This window comes from Lonchura striata, chromosome 2 (genome assembly GCF_050655825.1).
Source record: "Lonchura striata isolate lonStrDom1 chromosome 2, ASM5065582v1, whole genome shotgun sequence".
In the NCBI taxonomy this organism is placed as follows: domain Eukaryota; kingdom Metazoa; phylum Chordata; class Aves; order Passeriformes; family Estrildidae; genus Lonchura; species Lonchura striata.
In genome coordinates, this window is record NC_140704.1 from 17,064,672 (window position 1) to 17,086,837 (window position 22,166).

The following is a 22,166-nucleotide window of genomic DNA, read 5'->3' on the forward strand; positions in this document are numbered from 1 at the left end:
TGGTCCTAGCATACGTAAATATCTATGATACAATGACTACAAAGCAATGTGTATAAATTGTGTCACAAAATGAAGCTTCTGACAAGTTTGTACAGCTGTGCAAGAAAGGACTCACCATGGTAGAACACTACACACCAAGTTCAAAGAGTACAAAAAGCAATAAAGGAATAAATAAGCCCTTTTCAAACATGACTTAATTCACTAGAAGGTAACTGTTTTTTCCACTTACGACTCTTAAAATGTTCCTAAATTTACACTAAAAAAAGGACAAAAAAACCTAAATAATTGCACAACACACACAGACCAAGAATAGGTCTTTTTCTAGTTTTGTATTCCATAAGGCACTTCACAAGCCCATGTTTCAGATATAGGATTTATGTTTAGAAGGAAAACCACCATAAATAGTATCAGGGGAGGACACTAAAAGCTTCTTCAGGAACATCTCACCAGCATCCAGCATGCAGGAGGATGGTGCAAATAAAGTTATCTTGGGAAAGGCTCACTTCCTTGGTCATGTGTGTTTGGTGGTTGAAGGAGTCCTTGATTCCCTGCCTCTGTTCCCCTCTCCACACAGAGAAGCTGTGTGCATGCTATGAAGGGTGATGTGATTAGTTGGGTTGGGATTTCTTGTGTTTGTTTGCCCCATGTAATAATTGGTTCAGCCTAAACCCAAAATTTTGCTTCCTCTGAGCATTTACTGGGTGAAAAAGACACTATATCTCCATGTCTATATTACTCTGTAGCCTGTTAATTTTTAAGACTTGTATAATAAAAGATGGTTGAGTTTAAGTCCCTGATCCAATAAATGTTTATGTACAACAGTGTGTAGCAATGCCAACATGTGAGATTTTAATCAACTCACATTCCTGGCTAAAAAATTATCTTGGAATCTGATTAATGTGGGATTAAATCCCCTTAAGTAGAAGACACAAATCCTACAAATCCTAACTGAATACCTTAAGCAGCAGCTTGAATGGTGAATAGTACATCTTCCATGATGATTTTATGAAGGCTATAAATTTATTCCGTCTGAAACTACTCATTATTGGCTTCAGACTGTTTTTCTTCCTGGGGAGGTGGGGGAAAGCCAGGGAAAATATCAATCTACTCCAAAGTTAAAGTGCCATTTGTATATTCCTTTGAGAGGACAGACTGCAGCTATTACAGGCCCCTTTTGAGCCCACATAAATGTGTGTGCACATATAAATTTTTTCTTGTGCATGTTCTAACCTGTATTTTGGCATCACATTTTTCCCACAAGAATTGAAGATTATTTTTCAATTACAGCTTTATCAGGACATTGCAGTACTGGGGAATAAAAAATTCAGGTCCGCCTTCCTACAGCTTGTAAGTTTTGATATCTGCAAAAGTGATTTAATTTTCAGAAGCATTGATCCTCTAATTGCCTCCAGCACCTTACAATTTTTTCCACAACAAATTAAAAGCCTGTGTGCAAAAATCCTGGTTCTTTGCCTCACAATAAACTTCCAGGCTATCAGAAAATACTAGTAAGTATATTGCAGATGATTTAGGAAACGCAAAGATTTTTCAATGGAAGATTTTATCTGAGGAATATAAAAGAAATACATGACATTTCAAAAGAATTACTAACCCTAACAGTTTGGGAATTAGTGTGCGAAGTCATGAAAATTCTATAAATACAACCTACGGGCTGGACGATACTGTACTAAAAAGAGTTAAAATCCCAAGATTAGTTTAAACAATTGTTGTATATCAATTGAATCAGAATCATTAACAAAATAGGAGGGCAAAGGAAAACCAAATTTACAGTTGTCTGCTGTGCTGCAAAATAGTGACCAATACACTTACTTTTAACCTAAGAAGGCAGTGTTCTACCTGAACATAGTATTTCATAACAACAAGAACTGCAAATTTTTATACTCCTTATATGAAACAAGAGTCAAACCCAACCTTTTAGGCAAATGACTGTGGTATTGCTGATAAATAACAGGTTGCATCCACTTATTCATGTCTCTACTCTTCCCTTTTGGTGGTGACACCAAAGATGGGAGCATTCAGGAATCCTTTTATGCCTATCAGGCTTCAATTGACCCATTTAATGCCAATTCTTAGAGTTAGATTTGCCAAAATCTGTCTTCCCAGACTTTAGAAAATGGGGATTACCTATATAATATTTCCCCCTCTGCTGCCTTCAAATATCTCTTGCTTTGTTTTAAATCAAATAAAGGAAATATATGAGCGCTCCTGTTCTTCAAAATATCTATTAAGTTTTAAATGCACGCATTTAAAATATGAAGCTTTTTACTATCAGCTCCTAATTTCACTGAACCAGTGTATGGAGGAACTGAACACCAACCTTATTTTGAATCCTTTTTTCTCACTTGCCATTTCACTTACTCTGTGCCTCAAAGCATTTGGCACTTACCACCACCCTATTATAATTTCTGTTTTTTAGCCATGCTATTGAAATAGCATTACCAAAATTACTAAAATATCTATCAAGTTTAATAAAGCAGCATTGGTTATCCAAGTGATTTTTAACAAAAATTAACAAAAAATTAACACAGTTAATATTTTCTGGTTTATTGACACTATTTTCCATACTTCAGGTGCAAAACATCGTATATAAAAGTAAAAATAACATACCAAAATCCACAAGCTTAACTCCTCCTTCGGTGGTCAAAAGGATATTATTTCCCTTAATATCACGGTGGATAGTTTTGTTTTCATGCAAGTGCTGAAGTCCCTGGAAGGCGAGATGCAAACATGAATTTTTAACAACAGCTCTGTCCTCCACACCACATTTGCAGAAACAACAAGGTAGTGGAAAAGTATGAAAAATACTTGAATTTTTTTTAAATCCAAAACAACAAGGATGTCATTCTTACTGCAAAACTACTTGCCACATGACAAGGAAAAATATTCTTTCATTGCCCCACTTTATGACAAATTGAAATTTTAAGATGAAAGCAGAAAAATATTGCTATAAACCTACCTATAATATCTTTAGAGCACAAACTCAAAGAAAACTACTAAGACCTAAATTCCACTGGAGAAATTAAAATTTCAGTTATGAGAAAATTATAAATCAAGACAGTTGACCCTAATGAGCAGAACCAAATTCTTGTAGCAGGGCTTGAATTTGCTAGATATGTGGATTATTTTACTATAAAAATATTTTGGATCCAGACATAGGAGGCTGAACAGTATTTTGATGGTATTTCTGCTATTTCTTAAAAGAAAAGCAATTTTGATGCTGAACTGTGTTTACTAAGAAAATTGATCAATGGTCAGAAATCAATTTTCATTCTCTTAATGGTGAAATGAACAGATTAACTGCTGTTTACCTTGCTTGCTTAAAAAGAACCATCCTAATTAAACATTGCCTTGATTTCATTAAATACTGCTATAATACAAGATAGCAAGCTGTGTTAGTAGGGACATGATCTTCATTCACGTCAAGAGAAATATGAGCTGAATATTGACTGCCTTTTCATTGAAAGCCTATCTTACCATCAGAGCTTCACGTAAAATGTAAGCAATTATAAGTTCATTCATCCTTTCACCTCTCTTCAGAAATCCTTTCACAAGATCAGTCACAGATCCACCATTGCACAGCTACAAAACATAAGGGGAAATAAAAAGGAATTAAGGAGTGTTGGAGTAGCCACTTGGTTTTCATTTTCAGTATTTTTATCTGTAGCCAAACAAGATTCTACTAAACTGACAAGCCACAAATTTGTCCTTAAGTGTACTATTTATACAAACAACATACCCAGCAATTTTTGTCAATTATTTTTCACTACTTTCTGCATTTAATTCTTCTTGTCCAAAAACAAGTATAGTAGTGTATCTCTCTGTTTTCCTATATCCATGATTGCTTTTCACTGAAAGAAGTAGATTACAGTGCAATAAATTAGCTGTGAAGGCATGTTTTGTGAGGCATACTAATTGCTTCTTATGTGCTTCATGTGGAACTCACCACCAATGCAGATAATTACAACATCAATTCTCAGGTACAAAAGCTATGTACAGAAAAAATGGATTTAAGGCATCAGAAGACAGGCAGCAGAGAAATTTCCCCAGTGTGAAACCTACCCAATGTGAAAGCTGCCCTTTTTGCCAAGCAGCAGAGGGAGATGTGATACACAAGGCATGGACATTGTGGAATATGATGAAAGCACTGTGGAAAGAAAAGTCTTCCACTGGAACAAGGTGTGCTGTGGGTGTAGGATTAATTATACTCTTTGTTGCATCAACCTTGTCAGCTCCTTGTTCCAGATGTAGAGCCACAGTCTGCTCTGGACAATCCTCTCCCACTCTCTAGAGAGAGCCCAGCCACACTCCTGCAAGCCCCAGACTCCTGCAAACCTCTTCATGTGGGAAGAAGAGACCTGGCCTTGCTCTCTAGAAAGGATAGTGAGCACACACTACCAGCAGATTAATTTAGACTGCAGTATTTTATATGTTCATTTTTATAATTTACAGTTTTTCTGCCAGAAGAAGCAACAGTAACTTTATGAGTACCTACTACTGAAGGAGTTACACTCTGCAAATATTAAATCGGCACTTAAGCCCTTAAACTATCCATAATTCACCTGACAATACTCATTGATTTGTCTCTGTAAGGAGTAGCTTCTTCCAATAAGACAGTAAAATAAACTTTAATTCTTACAAAGTATTATCATCCACTAGCTTTTCACATGAAACTCAATTTCCATGTAAGATATTTTAACAATGCAGCACTAAACAGTAATTCCTTTACACTACATTTGAAGTTTATTCAAATCAAGAGCATAATTGATCAGTAAAACCTTTCAACTGCAGAATTCTAGGCATCAGATTCTTTTATATATGCATATTTTTCATCTGTTCTTCTATACCCCTACATTTTTTCTGTGCTGCAATTTATAAAAGACTTGCACCTTACATTAAAAAGCATTTTTTATCCCTTTGTACCCAAACACAACAATAATTCTCTGACTACCTTTGAAACCCCTAGGCTGCACTGAATTTTCACCACAGGAATGCCTACAGAAATGCCATTCAATACATAACTCTTGTTGCAAGATGTGTCCCCCATCAGGGCGTCAATGGCTCTGGTCTGCCAGGGGCTGAGCCCTATGGCAACAGTCTTGGAAGTCACTTAACCTCACCCTTACCCAAGTGGGACAATATGCATGCTTAGAAAGGGAAGAACTCATACACTTAAATGATGGGATTAAATGCTTTGCTGGATAAGGATCAGATTCCCAAGCAGGATTTCATTTATTGTCATTAGCCATGTTGGTCTGCCTTCTACACTGACTTTTCCAAGTTAGTTATTTTTTCATAATGACATTTTCTTTTCAAGGTTTCTATAATTTTAACTTTGCCACATCACCAACATATTTAATCAAATCAAAAGGATTATGACAATTCTGTTTAATTTAAAGCTCTTGAATTCAGAGCACTGAAACTGTATGGCAAGTAACAAACTAATTGTGAAATACGTTACATGTATGATATTCTTCAAACCATTTTTCTTCATTATCTCATATTATATTTTGCCTCTTACAGATGGATCTTTTTTCTTTACACAGCTGTATACTGGTTCAATGTAAAGAAAACCAATGCAGAAATGAATATATTCTTTTTGCAGGCAGAAGAAGGGAGAAACTACACCTCAGAAATCATCCTCTTTAATGTTTAGGCAGTAAAGCCAATACTGAACTTATTTGCCTGGGTGAGCAACACTAATTTTCACTTTCTTTAACATGTTGCTCTAATTTTTCTACTACTTTCATAACATATAAATCCTTATTATGGGATAAATATCTGCATTGTAAGATAAAACTTACATAAAATATCAGATAACGTAAGATACTAAAGCTATGATTATTTTAGACCAAAGGAAAACTGAACCTCGGTATGTAAAAGGTCAGCTAAACAGGTCTTGAAATAAAGATCCCAGAAGTCATCCCTACCACCTGGAAACCCTCCACAAACTCCCAAGGCAGGGTGATGGTTTAGACAGAGCACAGCTGAGGATGTTATAGACACAGGTTCTTGCACGCACTCAGGACAACTTTCCTTTTGTTAATTTTGTGCCAAAGAGCTATACTTTCACTTACATCAGACAATAAATATTTTTCTAAGACCACCAGCATAGAAGGAAGAGGGGAAAAAGACTGGGTATTAGAATGCAAGCAGCTATAAGGAGGAAAAGGGATTATTGGAATACCACCACAATTAGAAAAGGAGATTATAGCAGACACTGCAATACACTGTGTGGGAGGGAGGGGGAATGATGACGACAGCAATGACACAGGTTAGTATTAACTTTGTTCTATTTTTATCATCATGGGTAAAATCTTGTATCTGTCCTAATTTCCTATCTCTATTGTTCATTTTTTTGGAGGTGAAGCTACCACATATCCCTAAAACCTGCGCATAACTAAAGCTGAAATGGTGATTCTCCTGGCTCAGGTTATCAAGCTGCATGTGTACTCAATCCAGAGTTATACACACCTCAAAAAGTCCCTCTCCTATCAAGTCTGGCTCTTCTATCTCAAAACAAGAAGCTACAAAAAGTTACAATACTCCTGCATGATACAATGCTGGACTGTGCTTGCCTGGGAATTTGAGTAGAAAGGAAATAAATTATCCTTGGGGATGCTGATCAAGATCTTGTCCATAGAAACTTATAGGAGTAAAAAACCCTAAATCATTAAAAAAAAAGGCACATAACCTTGATTTATACAATCCTTTAATAAGAGATTATGGATAAACATTATTTAGCAGTACTGCTAGACAGAAAGTTTCCTGGGGTGTTGTTAAATATTGCAGCTTATAATTATGATATCTGCTGCTTCTTAGTAGCATGCTGTCACAGTAAAAACACTGTTCAGCCTCTTAGTAAAGCTGCTCAGTTTAAGTTAAGCCAACTGAAATGTTTGGATGGTAAGAAATCATGAAGGCAACAGAGAGAAATTTTTGGAAAGATCTTTCTAGTTTTCAGTGAAGAATCTAGAGAAGGGTGGTGCTGGTAGCTATTACTTTGTTGCAAACATTGTGAACTTACATGATCAGTCTGTGTAATTTGCTCTATAGCATTTGGTAAAATCTTCTCAGAACAACTAGATGACAGGCACTATATGCAGAGAACAACAAATGCACAGAGAACTTGGGACAGACATACAGCAGGAGCTATGTGTCTGTCTGAGCTCTGCCCCAAGGCTGCTCCCTGAAGGTCAAAGCAACTCGCCAAATAAAATGACCTTTCACCTGTCATGAGACATGACCTCTTCTGGAAGGAGAGGACCATAACTATTTTTCTATCCCACAGTAGAAACCCCCACACATTCATACACATTCTCTTCCATACACAGAAACATTTCTTGTGGTTTGTATCAGATGGAAGCCCCCATTTAGCTTTAAATATACTCAGCTTGAAGGGACAGACTCTTGGAATGTCCAGTCTGTGAGCCATAGGAAAAGAAGATATTCATGATTGTCCCACAGGGAAATAACTTAGAAATGTCAGAACTTTACACATGGGCAATTTTCATCAAATTAATATTGGTGACTTATTCTATTGTCCCCTTGTGATTTAGAGGTATTTTCCTTATCAGCAGTTTTTTCACTGCCTGCATTGATAGAATGCAAATATTATGTGCAAAAACAAGCAACTAAAAGGAGGGAAAACTGAAGCCTTGAGGGTACCTAAAATGGGGTGGAGAAGAAAAAGAGAGACTCTTCCTACTGTCACACAGCAAAGGATGAGAGGCAAAAACTCCCCACTGCAAGACAGGAGACTCCTACTGGACATAAATGAAAAATTTTCCCACTAACTTAAATTAAGTTAAGGGAGAGATTACACAGTGACTCTGTGTTACGTCCATCCTTGGGGATACTCAAACTTGAACTGAAAGACTAATCTGTAACATTTTAGCTAATAGTCTTTGAGCAATGGGTTGGACATATAACTTCCAAAGGTCACCTCCATGATGTACTTTTACATGATCCAGAATATATGAATTTTACAATATTCAGTTCCTAGTCTGGATTTTCAGACAGCAGAAAGAGTGGGGAAGAACAAAGAAAATCTTGCATAGCTAAACCAATGGAAAGAAAAAATAAATAGAAAGCTTTATTAATATAAAAATCTGCCTTAAAGAGCTGTAATTCTGATGATCATGCATGTACCAAAAGAGGTGCTTAGGAATCTTCTACAGTGGTAGAAAAGGGCTCCTCCCTTATGATTTTCTGGCACTCAAAAAGGCAAAGACTCATATTGGAATGACATGCAGTTCCCCACCCACCCATCTGCCACAGCCATGTGCTACTGTAATTGAGCTATTAGTATGCTAAGCTATTTTCAGCAAAAAAACTTAGAATAAAGTATGATCCTAAACCCATGACATGTCACTTAAAATTGCCATCACATTACAGTCATGCAGATGTTCTTTTTAGGTCTTAGTCACTCTTCACCTGACCCAGTTACACATTTCTCCTCTTGAGCTCTTCTTGATTCTGATGCCCATTGAAGATTCAGTATCAGCTACCCTTTTAAGAAAACCATCAGTTGCACATTTGCTAGGTCCATTAGAGCCTTTAATCATCCAACTGGCTCCTGACTTATGCATCTGTACTAAGCTGTCAGGTACTGTTTGCTTGCATCCTGCAGTTGTCAAGGTGCTTTCATTGCACTTCAGTAGCTTGGGTGCAAACAATGGGACAACTACAATTACTTCCTTCCCTATCTTTACAGGCTGCTCAGACATAAATGGTGCACATAACATATGCACAATTTATGTCACAAATGAATTACAGTTCTGGAAAAAAGTCCAACCTTGCTTTAATGTTATCACACATAGGAATGCTAAAAGCATCACAGGCATTAATCTCTATTTTTTCCCTGTTCTTAGAACAGATCACTAATCTGACCCGCTCTCCTAAGCAGCACTGCCAGTCTCCTAGCTGACTGCACCTTTCTTTCAAGACTGATTTCTTTAAGAACAGAAGATTCTTAGTTGTTGCTGGTTTGTAATCATAAAATTACAGAAGCACAGGAGTAAAAGGGATCTCAAGAAATCACTTAGTCTACTGCATATGCACTGTGTAGAGACCTGTATTTTCAGATATGTCCAACTTGCTACTAAAAATCTCTCATTGAGGAAGATTCCAGACTTTCTAAGTGGCTTGTTTCTGTGTTTCTCTAGCCTGATAGAGCATTTCTCCTATTATCCAACCTGAATCCTTTTTGCTTACAACAAGACTGCATTTCTTTTTCCCTTCCTTTCAGCAATTTCTGATAATACAATATCATTATTTTCTATTTCCATCTCTGTCTGACTGTCATGATAGGCCATTTTTAAATATTTTTTAGGTTGCACAATGTTAATTGTTGTAACCTTTTGAAAATCTCCACATTTTCTCAATTTGGACTGCCTTCAAATTGCCACTGATGTTTGTCTCACATTTTGCCCCAAACTGCATACAGAATTCCTTGCAAGTCTTGTCTTAGCTGAGAAAATCTAAACAGAACATAATAATCTCCACTTTACAGAGAATCCCTTTCTGCAGAACCCCAGCCTGGTTAGGTATGTCCCATTTCTTCTTCCTATACTGCTGTATTTTGCATGAGTCTGTCTTCTGCGATTCAAAAACATTTCTCTGCTATTCACAACTGTGAATCTGATGTTATTCCCCAATGTGCCTGTAATTAAACTAGGTATCTACTCCAACTTTTTATGTGGATTTTTTTCCATCACGCAAGTTATTACTGAACAGAAACAGACCAAAAGCAGATGCCCACTTGAGGTTCTCCCAGCCTAAAAGTTAACTAAATCCAGTTTTGTGAAAAAGAGGTAATTTGTTTTATTGCTTTTGTGAAATTTCTGCATTTCCACATTTTCCTCACAAGCATGCCACATGGGACCAAATAAAATCCTTACAAAAGAAACAGTGTCCTGTTAAAAGACTATATTGTAATACTATAATTTGGTCCAGTCCAAGTTGACCACTTATAATGTTACTGGGTTCTGCATGTTCTATGCTGGTTTCTATTAATTTGTTCTGGAACTGTTGTGGGTATCAAAGTTAAGAAGGTTGCTCTGTATTTCCCTAGGACACTATTTTTTCTCACTTTGTAAACTCATATAGTATTCCTGTATCTCATTTCTCTAGTAACCTTTTCTTTACCACTCTCCACATTAGACCCTCTAAACTTGTCTTTAAATGTTTTACTGAGCATTTTTGTTTCTCCTATTTGAAGGCACTCAGAAATTGCATTCTTACTAGTCTCTTACTGTGCTTCTATTTTTCTCTGCACCAGCTAATTTTTTTGTTGTGTTTTTAATGTGTTTAAAGAACTGCCAGCTACCCTGGTACTTTCCTGCATTTTTACATTATTTTTCATAAGCTGAGGTACCTAGCAGCTCCTGAAGCCAGTTAAAGCATACTCTCCCTAATTATCTTTACCCTGCTGCCATCTTTGCCATCCTTTCTTTTCTTAGGTGAGAGAAAACAATTATTTTGGGGCCTTTCCCACTCAAATTTCCTTCCACCTCTTTTCTAAAGAGATCTTGTCTATTAGAACAGCACAGAATCTACCTCGTACAAGCATTTCCAGAGACACTTTCTTTGCCTTCTCTCTCCAAACAAGAACTACATGGGCATCTCACAGTTCAGCGGTGACCAGTAACTCTTACTCTCTGCCTACAGTGTGACATGTTTTCATTATTACTGCCAAAGAGCACATTCCACTGACAGCACTTAACACCTACCACCCATATCTGAAGGTTCTTGTGAAAACTTATAGGGAACTAAATCAGTTTCTTCAATGGGCCAAGTGGTTCAGTATGCAGCTCCTGTCTGTGCAGCACAGTTCTAGATTAATCTCCAGTGGAAGAAAAATGTGCACTGGAGCGCCTATTTTTCCTAATAACTGGACAAGACAACCCTTAACCAAAAGAAACCACAGCAATGGTTTCTCTATGCTTTTAGACAAAGTTGATTGCTTTCAATTTAGCGTGAACAAAACGTATCACTGAAACAGGCATCTTTCCTGAATTATTTTGCTACAGTGATCAAAAACCTTGGGTATTTATGATTTTGTTATCTTATATCATCTAGCACCTCCAGGGCTGTGTTAGTCACAGCCTCACGGGTGTTTGTTGCTTCTGATTTCTTTCCTTTCAGTTTGGTTTTTAACTTCTCATTTTCTTTGCCATGCACATGCACTGACAAGACAGCCAGCCAGAGGAAAAGTTTGCCTGTTTCATGTTATGCAATACTGACCTTCACAAACTCATATTTCTCAGTCAGATCATAGATCTCTTCACATCATGGACAAAATGGAATGCTACAACTACATAATTATTGCATAAATTTATTCTTTTAAATTCAGCATAATTGAATGAAGCCAAGTAGGCTTTACACAAACAAGGAAAAAAAAAAACAAAACCCTAACCCCCAAAAGAAGGATTTGTCTGTTCTTAAACATTTATAATATAGTGAAAAAAAAAAACCAAAACAACAACAACAAGGTGACAGTGCTGTTATAAAGGTTTAATGGACAGAGCCCCTCTCAAATCCCCTTCTAGCTCATCCCAATGCAAAATTTACATTACCCCATCCCATAATTCACAATCTTTATGTTATATTCACATCCCCATCAAGTTGCTAATGAAGAAATCAACCTGTCCACATCTTCTCAAAAGATTATACAGCTGAAGTGGTACCAAGTTATTATTTCAAGTAATTTTCTGTAAAGCAACTGGGAGTGAAATATATTTAAAACAGAAATTCTGAATGAGCTTCAACTATAGCTTCATGGCCTGGCAACACCATAGCACAGCTGTAATTTTTTAATAATCAAATAAATGTAAGGGTCATTTTGCAAAATAAGAGCTAACCTAATTACAAAATTGAGACACATTGGTCAGTAAATAGTCAGGACTTTCTGAGCAAATACAAGAGGCAGCTTACCAAGAAAGATTTTGATAAGCAAACTTAGTGCAATTCATAATTTTATCATACACAAGGAGCAGTGGTAAAAATAACATTTAGAGGGTAAAAACATTCCCTTGGCTAGGGAGAAAAAACAGAATACTAACTTTGGGATCCATTATGACAGAAATATTTCTACTGACTGCTGCAAACCTTAGCTGAAGCTCTAGAAAACACAGAAACCCCTAAGCAAATAGGGCAGTCTGTGGTAACAGCAGGCACTTCACAGCTTTTATTTCCTGCTCAGAGCTGCATTACTTTTGTTCCCTCTTCACCAGCTAAGAAACATTTCAAAGCACCTTCCTTTTCTATAGCATCATTTCCATATTATTCAGAGTTCAGATAGTAGTTCCAAGTACTGCCATGTCCATACTCCTCACAATCCATTTTATGTGTGTGTTTCTACACAAAGACAGTAATTTAGTCTAATTCACTGTAGTTTAAATTACTGCAATAGAAATCTTCCCTATTGAGTTTGAAATCATGGCTGGGGAAGCACAGATGCAAACAATGGGGCTTGTCTAGCTTTTACAAAAGGAGTGAAGCTGAAACCCACGCATCCCTAAGGCAATTTGTGTGGGACAGGAAGGAGCTAGAGGACTCTGTAACTGTCATAGGACCCTACTAAGCAAGCACACTCTGAAGAACTTTCTTAAAGGTAATTTTATAAGAACAAAATGATGCTAAACTCAAAAGCCATCTTTTTCTTCTTTTTTTCTTATTTTAATGAACTACTGGAATGATTAACGCACAGAGACTAGATTGGACAGAATTAAAATTAGGAGTGTTTTGTAAGCCAATCTCTCCCTGTTCACTGTGTGTATGTAGAGGCAGTTCCCTGCTTCCAGGCTTTGATTTCAGCAAAGTCAGCAGAACAAATGCTGACATTATTATGACAAGGAAACCTCTCTCCCTACCATTGGAGTGCCTTCAGTCACTCCCTTTATAGAGACCCAGCATGTAAACTGAGCACAAAAGCAGCAAAATTGTTCTGTCTATCACACTTGAATTTAAGCACTTAACCATGAGGTGTCAGAGAGCAAACCCTCAAAGAAGGAACAAACAACTCTTAGTCCAAAGCATTCTTTCAATGAATGATGCTATTCCCCATTATAGATAATGATGCTATTTCCCATTCCCCAGGTAAAGGAGGTCTGGTTACCTGGGGCCTAATCAAACACTACACAAATGTGGGTTTTGGTGTTTTGTTTTATTTTGTTTTTAAATTACCTTACATCTTTGGTAAAATTGTGTTCAAAAATAAAACACACAGAAGGCAAAGCGATGTTAAATATTAGAATGTGAGAGGCATATTACTCATAGGCTACTGAATTAAATAGTGGTATGGTAAAACTATTTTCTGGGCTTCTGCTTTACTGCATGGTGACAAAAATTGCTAGAGGTTACTGAGAACCAGGTTTTTGCATGTGAGTATTCTCCAGCAAGACGGGCCATAACGAGTTGTTTAAAAGATGTAAACTATGCAAACCACAATGTAATATGAAATATTCATTCATTCAATATGCAGAGAAATTATAAGTATTTTGTAAAAGTTTGAAGTATCAAATGATAGTTGTAGCCACACATCTTTGGTCTTGAGAAAATAGGGTATGATTCAAGAATGAAGAATTGCTATAATTGGGAAGCAAAGAGGGACACATTAGAAATAGAGGTCAAGCCCAATTCAGGCATGTAATGTATCAAAACATTCAGTATTGGTCTGAATAAAGCAATTATAACCAAAGACATTTCTGAAAAATGACCTGTGTTAAGAAATATGAAAAAGCAATTTTCAGTTGTTTAATTTTTCTGCTATATGTAATTTGAAAACAGCTAATAATATTTAGGCAAACAGCAGCTTCCTGCCCTTCACACAGCCCTTTATGAACTCTAAATGGACTTGTTATTTTCCACTATACTAATTGCCTGGAACATTACTGTTTTACAGCAAATATCACATACCAGATACAACTGTATAACTGTTTTCTTATTATAACTCTTATTATATATTCCATTAAACATTTCCATTAAAAACTTCAATTCAAAGCTTTTTTGAACTCCAGAAATTTGCCTTTATTCCTGTAGATGGAAACACATCTGCAAATAGTAACTCCTGTATCTAAAATAGCATACTGTAAACATGCCAAAGGAAAATCCTAAATAAATTATTAAATTGTCCATACCACAGGGTTCTCTATTTCATGCAAAAGAGAAGTAACTGATACAGGAATGTCTCTAGTTTATCTCAGGTAGGCTCATATTTTTAAAAGCCAAAGTGAGACTGTTGGATCTTGCTTCAAGGCACTCACACAAATTTCTGTGGGGCTCACTCCAGCCACTGCTCATTACTCAGAGAGGTGTCACAAAAAGTATCATGTGACTGAATTTGGATTTTTCTACTCTTGCTAAGCAGTCACAGCAACAAAAACAACACCAGTTTCTATACTTCTACCCATTCCCTATAGAATCATAGAATATTCTGAGTTGGAAAGGACCCACAAGGATCATTGAGACCAGCTCCTGGCCCTGCACAGGACAACTCCGACTCACACCATGTGTCTGACAGTGTTGCCCAAATGCTTCTTGATCATTATAATTGTATGATTTTTTCAATAAAAACTCTTCAGTCAAATGGAATTCAACAATTGAAATCCCAACACCTTCAATGGCATGGATTTGTTTGCTGAACTTTTGCATGATCAGCGACTTCCCACACTCTGTGCTTTCCTTGCAGGCTGCAGAACCCAATACTGTTTAGCCAAATATCTTTGCACATCTAGAATAAGAATTAGCTGCTTTACAACACTGACAGCCACTCCTCTCTTCCTCTTCCATGCACAGAGAGGTGCCACGAAGTGTGACAACACCATTATCTGAGAAAGGAAAAAGATCAAACAAATGGAGAGCAAATGCTTTACTGCCAGCCATCAGGACTTTTACACAGTGCTGGAAATCTCAGCAAGAGAGAAAGGCAGAACTACCCATCCTGCCCTGAGCTTTGCTTCTTTATGCCCAGCCTGCTTGGGCATAAACAGCCTCCTGAAGAGGTAGCCTGTGCCTGGAAAAGGAGCAGGGGATGGATATGGTTCTGGCAGAGTGTGCTGTCACTCCCACATGGCCAACACAACAAGACCCTGCACAAAGCCACTATTCCATACATGTTACAGGACTCTTTGCCCCTTTAGTCTAGTATATGGGAATGAGGTGAAAGCATCACAAGCTTGGTCAAGGAAAATTATCTATATTTTTTTTTAAATATTGATCTATTTACCTAGCACACAAAAGTTATCAGTCTCCCTATATAGCTTAGATGTCAAAATTAAATGCATAAATATATTGCCATCTACTACAAAAATTGAGGTGATTGTAAAAGTCAAAGTATCTGTCATGGGAGGTTTGGGGTTTTTTTGTTCATTGGGTTTTTTTGGGAGGGTGGAGATCAGGGTGGTATTTGGGTTTTTACAGTTCCTTGTCTTTCTTTATATTTTACATCACCCAGACTTCTAGCTCTCAAACAGCTGAAGCCTCATTCAAGGTAAGGTATGCAACAGCAGTGAAATATTTTAGCATTCTTTTTTTTTTTAATAAAAATTACAATAACTGGATCTTTGGACAGTTGTTTCCCCTCTTTTGTAGAAACCACACTGCAACCTAAAATTGCACTATTAACACCTCAGCTCCAAAGTAGGAAGAAAAATTTCCCATCCTTTCAGCCACTGGACTTGCAGACACTTATTACTTGACATGAACATACTCCATATTATACATTATACAGCAAAGCAGAGGATTTTTGTTGTTACAATAAGGAGGATGCACTTCTGTGAGCTTCCCCATCTATTAGAATTACATGCAATGTTTAAAAGACAACATGAACAGAAGCTCTTTCACATATTAAGCGCTTGAATTCACATATAGTGAGTCAATGAAGGATCCAAGACTATTAACCACACAAAATCTGGGCATTAATTATACTCATTTTTCTCTGACAAACATGTAAATTATGCTGTCAGTGTTCATTTATGAATATGTGAGGAAATTTTATAAATATTCCATTATATTCTAAGGCTCTCTTTGTGACCACAGTTAACATCTGGAAGCATCTGATCTGCTAAATTTCTCTCTCCAAAGAGCAGATATAACAGTGCAACAGCACAGCAGACTCACCTCAGGCTAGATGCAGCAGTGTACATGTATTGTACAGCATTCTTAATTTTATGTAGCAGTTCTTGCAACACCTTCTTCTCTTGGCTTTAGTGAGTGCTGATCCCTAACCAGCCATCTCCAACTATGCCATTATTCCTTTGAACCCTCACACTGGCTGCCCTTTCTCAATTACATCAAACATGAGCTGTTTTACCTGTCAAAGCCTACAGCAGTGCTAATGCCATTTCTTATGCAAAAAGAGATCTACTTTTATCTTTGATCAGGTCACAGTGGTATCCATCACTGGGTATCTGTAGGCATAACATTTTTTCCATTCTGCTTTGAAGGAGCAGCTAAACCAGAAAACCGTAACACCATCCTCCTTCAAACCCTCCTTAATAACTTTACTGTACTACAGTGCTGACACATGCTTACTGCTGATTGGGACAACAACTGACTTCTGTTATCCATGCAGTTCTCCTTTTCCAAAGCTACTTGTTCTATTGCTTAAACCTTCGAAGAAAGCTCTCTGCTATGAAGAGTCACTTTTCTGACAAAAAAGGAGTGAATAACTGATACATTGTCATGGGTTCTCTGTCTCTAGGCAAACTCAAGAATGGTAGTTCTTCTAAAGGATCTACATAAAACAGAATGGAGTTCTATCAGTGATCTCAGCTTGTTACATTCTCATTTAATTTAAACACCTCACCAAAGGCAACTGCCCTTGTGATTACAGGCATTTTGGCAAGCTTTACTGGAAGTAAACTAGTAGTAATGGACTGACATAACCCTGGTATAGCAGGCTGGCAGTTTGATATACTGGCATTTTATTCCTTTTTTCCATATGGTGCTACATTTACAATTGTTACAATGTCTGTACTCTGATTAACCATGGGTTTTCATTTTGTGTATGTTTGTAGAAAGAGTGGAAGTGAACTGATGCACTTAATTCACTTATACTAGTTTAAATCAAACTCTTGAGAGCTTCTACTTACCAGGTTTAAGATTTTTTTTCTTCTTTCTGAAGAGAACCCAACACAAATAAAAGCATCCCAAGGATATAAAAAGAGAATTTAGACATTGGTACATTCTACTTTTTTTCTTCTTAATGTTAACTTTAAATGATCAAAGGTAAGTGAAAAATCTGAATCACTTCAGGCAGATTTTAAATCAGCAAACATAGATGCCAACTGAATCACAATAACCCATTGTGACAATATTTCTGTAATTCTTTTGAGTTATCAGCATCTGGTTAGCAGGTTCAATTAACATTATGAAAAACATTTAGATGATGAAACTCAAAGTATACCACTTTGCAAAAAATCCAGAATTACACAAATTATCAATTTATTCAATGGTTTCTCCCATGTTAAAAGGTTGAGGGAAAGGAAAAGGCTAAAATGACACCTCTTCTGAAAAGCAGATTCAAAGCAGAAGCTACTCTACACTCCCACATGATTTCTCTGGTGAAGAATACACTAGATCAACAAAAGGTTCCACATGAGAACAAAGATAAATCAGGTTCATTCAGTCTGGATTGTGCACCTGTACAAATTGCATCAACTACTCTGAAGGTACTTTTTAACAACAGGGCTGGCTAGAAAATAGAGCCTGCAATCCACTGGAAACTGTAACATATTCCCCCTTTTCATATGAGCAGGAATCTAAATTTCTTCACACTGAAATATAATTAGATTTAGAAACATTTTTGCCATGTTGAAAACATTATATTCTACTATGTGGAATATTATACAAATAGAAATCAGCATATAATAGTGATGCAAAAATTCAACTTGTATGCTCATAAGGAGATTATAGAGCATGCCTGTATCATCATCAGGCTTAGTGTGTCTATTTATGGATACTAAATTGAATAATCTGGGATATAGTCTGTAATAATGTGCAAAACAGCAATTATGGTTGCTGGAAAGCATGAGGGAAATGGACTGTAAAAACTGGACAACAAAGTCTTCCTAAATAGCATCTTCTAGTACCACCACAGTACACAGAAAGTTGAGCTACAAGGACCATTGGCCTAACTCCACAGGACACTGCATATGCATATGTTCTTAAAATGCTCATGTACACACTTCGGGGAAAAAAACCCAAACAAACACGTAAAAAGAATATTTTGTCAGTCTTTTTGACATTCAGCAGAGTGAAAGGGATGTATTTCTGTAACACTTCTTGTTACTTATTCCCTCTACCCTCTCCAGAAGTGAGAGGTTTCTACAACACACTTTGATATTACAAAGTTGTATTTTTGGGTGGAAAGTCATTCCTTCCAAAATTTTTCTCCTATCAAGATAAGTTTTAACCCACTAAATAAGCTGTGTTTTTTGTGTTTTTTTTTACTGTAAAAATAATGCATGCTTCCTCTATTTCCTATTAAAAATATATTGATGACTATAAAATACACAAGTGTACTTATGTGACCCAAATTCAACCAAATTAATCTCAAATAGGGTATGCATAACTTTGCACCTTTTGAAAATGGACTTCTTAAAAATTCTACCTGATCTCTGTAGGAATTGAACTGTATAAATATGTTGCCTTACAATTCTGGTTTACAGCAGCGAGTAAAAGCTGTGTAATACCTACCACTTACCTTGCTATGGCTTTTCAGCCTTCACTCTTTCTTGCTTAGGTTGTTCTTTGCACCAGGCAAGGCCTGTGCCATCTGTTCTCCCCACCTGTCCCCAGACCTACACACCCACCTGTAGGGGCCTGACACAATTCCTCTCTGCTCCATCTTACATCAGATGATTTCAAACTATCTCAGATATTTTCCCTTCTGAACTAACATCAAGAGCAGAAAGAAATGGGCTACAGCACACCCTGCCCCAGCTGTGTCATCATGCTGCTGTCTGCTGACACCAAACTGCTATGCTGATTCGTCCCAAATATGGGATTTCTTTCCAACACAGACTCAGTAGGACAGTTCCTCCTGCCTGCGTCTCTGGACACATACGGCAAAGCCTAATGGACCTGGCAGGAATCCTCCTTCATGCAACATTCTGTATTGCAATTACAACATCCAAGAGGAACAGATGTTCAGCTTATCTGAGTGCAGCCTACAGAGAGAAAGGCATTTCTGAACTGAGAGTCAAGAGTACTGTCATTCTGTACAGATGTTTTCTTGTTTCACTTTCATTCCCATTGGTAGTTTTCATAAAAATACATTACATGGGACAGATCTTAAAAAGCCGAAGATTTTTTTCCCCTAGGAAAAAAAAAAAACTAAACCCAAACATCTTAATATATGGATTCAAATGCTCCAGTGAATAACCTGTTTGGTAACCTGCAGTGGTGATTCTAAATGTATTACTAAATGCTGAGTTTTACCATCTATTATAACCCATTCCTAGTGAAATTTGAAAAACTTTCTCTCCAAATTGTGATGCCTATGTATCCCATCAAAGAACACAAAATTGAGATAATGAAAAGATACTCATTCTTATAAACTGCAGGACACCTTAATAGCTGCTGTGAGAAGCAAACTGCAACTGTAAAGCTGCACACAAGCTGATAAGATGCCACTTGAACAGAGAAATCTGTTTCATGACAGTTTTCTTTCATGTACACTATTATTAATAGGAAAGCTTCACCAAAGTCAATACTGAAATTTATTTTCCTGCTTATGCATATCTACACATACCAGCTGAAATCCATTGCATTCAGAGATCTACATGTTTGTGGCAGAAAGCATCCAAGACTGCTCCACACATTCCATACTTGCACATATATAGCTTGGCTTAAAAATAGTAAATATAAAACATACTCCACATGTAGGCCAGGCTCATGTTTTTCACATAAAAAACATCATCCAATGTGAAATATAAAAGTTAAAATATAAACACTTGACTGTTTCCCCCCAGTCTGTTTCAGTCTGGCTGTTTGGTATCCATCCTTTACAGGCCAGAAGTTTCACAGATGGGAGTTTCCAATGCCCAGGAGACACAACGAGTGCCTGATTTTCCAAGATGCTCATTCACAAAGACCTGATACCTTTTGGTGTCAGTCTAACCTAATAATTTGTTATGCAAATCATTCTTAAAAACATCTTCCAATGGAACATACAAGAATTTGGAATAGATTTTTTTTTAGAGCTAATGCATTACTGACAGCTTGTTTCTAGAATTTGATACCATTGTATCATTGAGATATTTGGTAGGAGATTTGTATTTACTTAGCTGACAAATCTTAAAATACAACCATTTCTTCAATCTCAACCTTATCAAACCCTGATCAAATGACATCAAAAGTCTTGATTCCTAGGAAAAGCACAATATTCCTGTCAGAGATATTCTTTGTTTTCCTCTGGATACAAGATGAAATTTTTACACAATAGGCTGTGAATGTATAGAAACTGTTATGATCAAATTACTCAAAACTAAAGACAAACACATCTTGCTCTCAATTTAATTTGAGGAAATCCTGCTGCTGTCAACTGCATTTGGGCAGTAGCTGCTTTTATTGGCTTATTTATCTATTTGTGCATTTACCTCCCATAGAAAAAAAAAGGAATTCAGTTGAATAATTTCTATAATTTCATTTGGAAAAAACCCACCATACTGTATTCTTTAACTGCTATGTCAAATGTTAGTAATATTTAAAGAAAAGCTGCTACAAGAAGATTCCCATGGCAAGCCTTTCACCAAAGAAAGATTTTAGGTAGCAAATCCTATGAGTTTATATCCTAATTCTGAAGGCACAGGACTATCAGTGTAATTTCAAGATAAGAACACTGAAAACTGAATTAAACAGACCAGTAAAAAGACTAAACAACAGCATTTATCACTTTGCATGCACCTACTCTTAAAAAAAGCATTACGCAAATGACTTGCATCACATTCATTTTGTTCATACTCAACAATGGAATATCAACAGGAATAAGCCTCCTATTTTTCCATATTATTTACCTCAAGAACTAGCCAAAGCTGGTCTCCATTTTTGACATCTTTCTTATAGTACATTCCATAGAATTTGACTACATTGGGATGATCAGAGAGAGCTTTCAAAATGTTGTACTCGGCTTCAATTTCTTCATCAATATCCTAGTGTCACAAACAAGAAATACATAGCAGTTAACAAATAAATAATGATAGCCATTAAAAAAAACCAAAAACAAAAACCACAAAGTATTTTTGTCAATTCAAATGTAGTTTGATATGATACAAAGAAAAAAACCAAACAGAACATTAATATACCATTTAGAGAACTACAAAGCCTGGTTCTGTTTAGTGAATGCAAAACAGATTTTTTTTTAATTTTGTCTTTATCAGTTTCAACTAATGAACATATGGGGTATGACAGAACAACCCTCTGGAAGGAGCAAGGGTCCTGGAGGACAGCAAGTTGTCCATGAGCCAGCAGTGCATCCTGGGGTCCAAAAAGGCTGATGGGGTCCTCAGCTGTATTAGGAAAAGCATTGCCAATAGGTTGAGGGAGGTGATCCTGCCCCTCTACTCAGCCCTGGTGAGGCCACATCAAGAGTGTTGTGTCCAGTTCTGGGCTCCTGACAAGAAAGACATGGAGCTAATGGAGTGGGTCCAGAGGAGAGCTACAAAGATGATGAAGGTGGTGGAGCATCTCTCTTATGAGGAAAAGCTGGGGGAGCTGGGCCTGTTCAGCCTTGAGAAGAGATGACTGAGAGGGGACCTCAACAATATCTACAAGTGTCTGAAGGGAGGGTGTCAAGAAGATGGATTCAGGCACTTCTCAGTGGTGCCAAGCAACAGGATGAGAGGCAATGGACAGAAACTGATGCACAGGAAGTTCCACCTGAATATGGGGAAGAAATTCTTTATTGTATGGGTGACAGAACACTGTGACAGGTTGCCCAGAGAGGTTGTGGAGTGTCCCTCTCTGGAGAGATTCAAGAACTCTCGGATATAATCCTGTGCCATGTGCTCTAGAAAGACCCTGCTTGAGCAGAAGTTAGATCATATGACCCCATCACTGGTCCCTTCCAACCTTAACTATTCTGTGATGTCAAGGCAAAGCCAGTGCAATCCACAAGTAGGCAGGTATGCAGATGCCTTGGG

The 22,166-nt window shown here is 37.0% G+C and overlaps 1 protein-coding gene across 2 annotated transcripts in view; it reads right to left on the reverse strand.

Moving 5' to 3' along the window:
• MYO3A (myosin IIIA) overlaps positions 1–22,166 on the reverse strand; it is a 117,093-nt gene that overhangs the window by 80,953 nt on the left and 13,974 nt on the right. For both annotated transcript variants that reach the window (XM_085565317.1, XM_085565325.1), the window contains exons 3-5: positions 21,042–21,176; positions 3,496–3,600; positions 2,629–2,728 (exon numbers count right to left, since the gene is read on the reverse strand). In XM_085565317.1, the coding sequence (XP_085421443.1) occupies positions 2,629–2,728; positions 3,496–3,600; positions 21,042–21,176 (340 nt within the window). The remainder of the gene's footprint in view (positions 1–2,628; positions 2,729–3,495; positions 3,601–21,041; positions 21,177–22,166) is intronic.